The sequence below is a fragment of the Perkinsus marinus genome (assembly GCF_000006405.1).
Source record: "Perkinsus marinus ATCC 50983 genomic scaffold scf_1104296941898, whole genome shotgun sequence".
Lineage (NCBI taxonomy): Eukaryota > Perkinsozoa > Perkinsida > Perkinsidae > Perkinsus > Perkinsus marinus.
In genome coordinates, this window is record NW_003212312.1 from 32,083 (window position 1) to 33,532 (window position 1,450).

The 1,450-nt window shown below is 47.8% G+C and overlaps 1 protein-coding gene across 1 annotated transcript; it reads left to right on the plus strand.

Annotated features, from left to right (window-relative positions):
* Positions 1 to 250: 250 nt before the first annotated feature.
* On the plus strand, positions 251 to 996 carry Pmar_PMAR025183 (sam/hd domain protein, putative; the record flags this gene model as incomplete). Its single annotated transcript, XM_002781529.1, has 5 exons — positions 251 to 310; positions 372 to 505; positions 569 to 659; positions 721 to 830; positions 915 to 996. 5 exons carry the CDS (start codon positions 251 to 253, stop codon positions 994 to 996), a joined length of 477 nt encoding a protein of 158 aa, XP_002781575.1.
* Positions 997 to 1,450: the final 454 nt, after the last annotated feature.

A 1,450-nucleotide genomic window follows, 5' to 3' on the forward strand; every position in this document is an offset into this window, starting at 1 on the left:
TGGCTGTCCTTGATTTTGAGGGCATGCCGTCCATCGAAGTGATTAGTTCAGTCAGGTCGGTCGGCCAGTCGCCAAGGCGTTCTTCTTGGATATTGTTGCTAACAAGAGAACGGGGCTCGACGTTGATAAATTCGATTACATAATGAGGCAACCTCGACAGCATGTAGTGCCGTGAGTCATTATTTGCTGCTGCCTCAGAGACTGCCATCACAGTGGGGTCCAAGGAGAGTGTGAGGTACCTCGGCTCATCATGAACGCTAAGATCCTCATGTCGGACGGCTTTCCAACTATATGCTGGCCAGATAAAGAGGTGCACATATTCGTTGGATGATGATGATGCTAGCTCTGTCGGAGAGTGTTGTCCTATACAGTTTGAAAACCTTTGCGCCATCTTCCGGACGAGGGAGTCACTGCATCGGCGGATGTATCAGCATCGTACTGTCAAGGCCGTTGAGGCTATGATCAAAGAAGCGTTCAAGTTAGCTGCTCCTCATATCGAGATCAAGTATGTGATAACCATTCGCATTTGAGTCAGCCAATCAGACTATCTTCTTTCGCTGTTGCTCAGGGGTTTGGATGAAAATGGATCGGAGGCCTTCAAGTCCCTCAGCGAGTCAATTGAGGATCCTCGTGCCCTTTGCGTCATGACCAACTGGCTGGTGAGTCTTTGTGTTATATGTATGCCCTCTTCCTAGGTGCGTACAAAGTTCCTGTTCACAGGCTCATTACATCGAGCATGCACACGCTGTGCGTTTCGTTGGTAACCAGGTCCCGCGAATTCCTGCGCTCGAACGAGCGTCCCAAATCCTCAAAGACATTCAGCGGCGAAAGTGAGTTAGTGAATCTCATCTCTAGCTATTGACTAGATTCATTATGGGACACTCAGTCTGTTTGTGTATTTGTGATGCTTGTAGGATTTGGAAAGTGGTTGTGAAATTCTCTGGAGTGCCGGAACAAGGCGTTATCGAGAAGATTTGTTCACACAGTAAGTGGTGATTGAAAACATGTTGACTGCGTTTGAACCCGATATTCTGGGCTGCAATCATTCGATGTTCATAAGCTTCATCGCGAGTCAGTCGGCGGCTCCATCCATTGCCATTGAATGAGCATTATTCGACCATTACCTAGAACTCTGCGAAAGAATATTTGGAGTGGAGTGGCTGCATCAATCTCACCGCGTGTTGCTCAGCAAAATCAAGGAGTTGGTTTGCAGTACAGTAATTGTAGAAAGCTTAACTTTAGTGAATTGAGATTCCCCATCGCTCGTCGGGTGAACTCTATGTGTCTCGCTATGTATTCCTTAGGTACTTTCTTAGAACAGATTCTCTGGAGCTCGCCGAAGCGGCATACCATTGGGGCATGGGCGAGAATAAACCATGGAGCATGTGAGGGTCGTTAGTAAATGTGGGAGCTACGCTGTGCATATGAGAGAGCCGGAGCTTGCTATCCA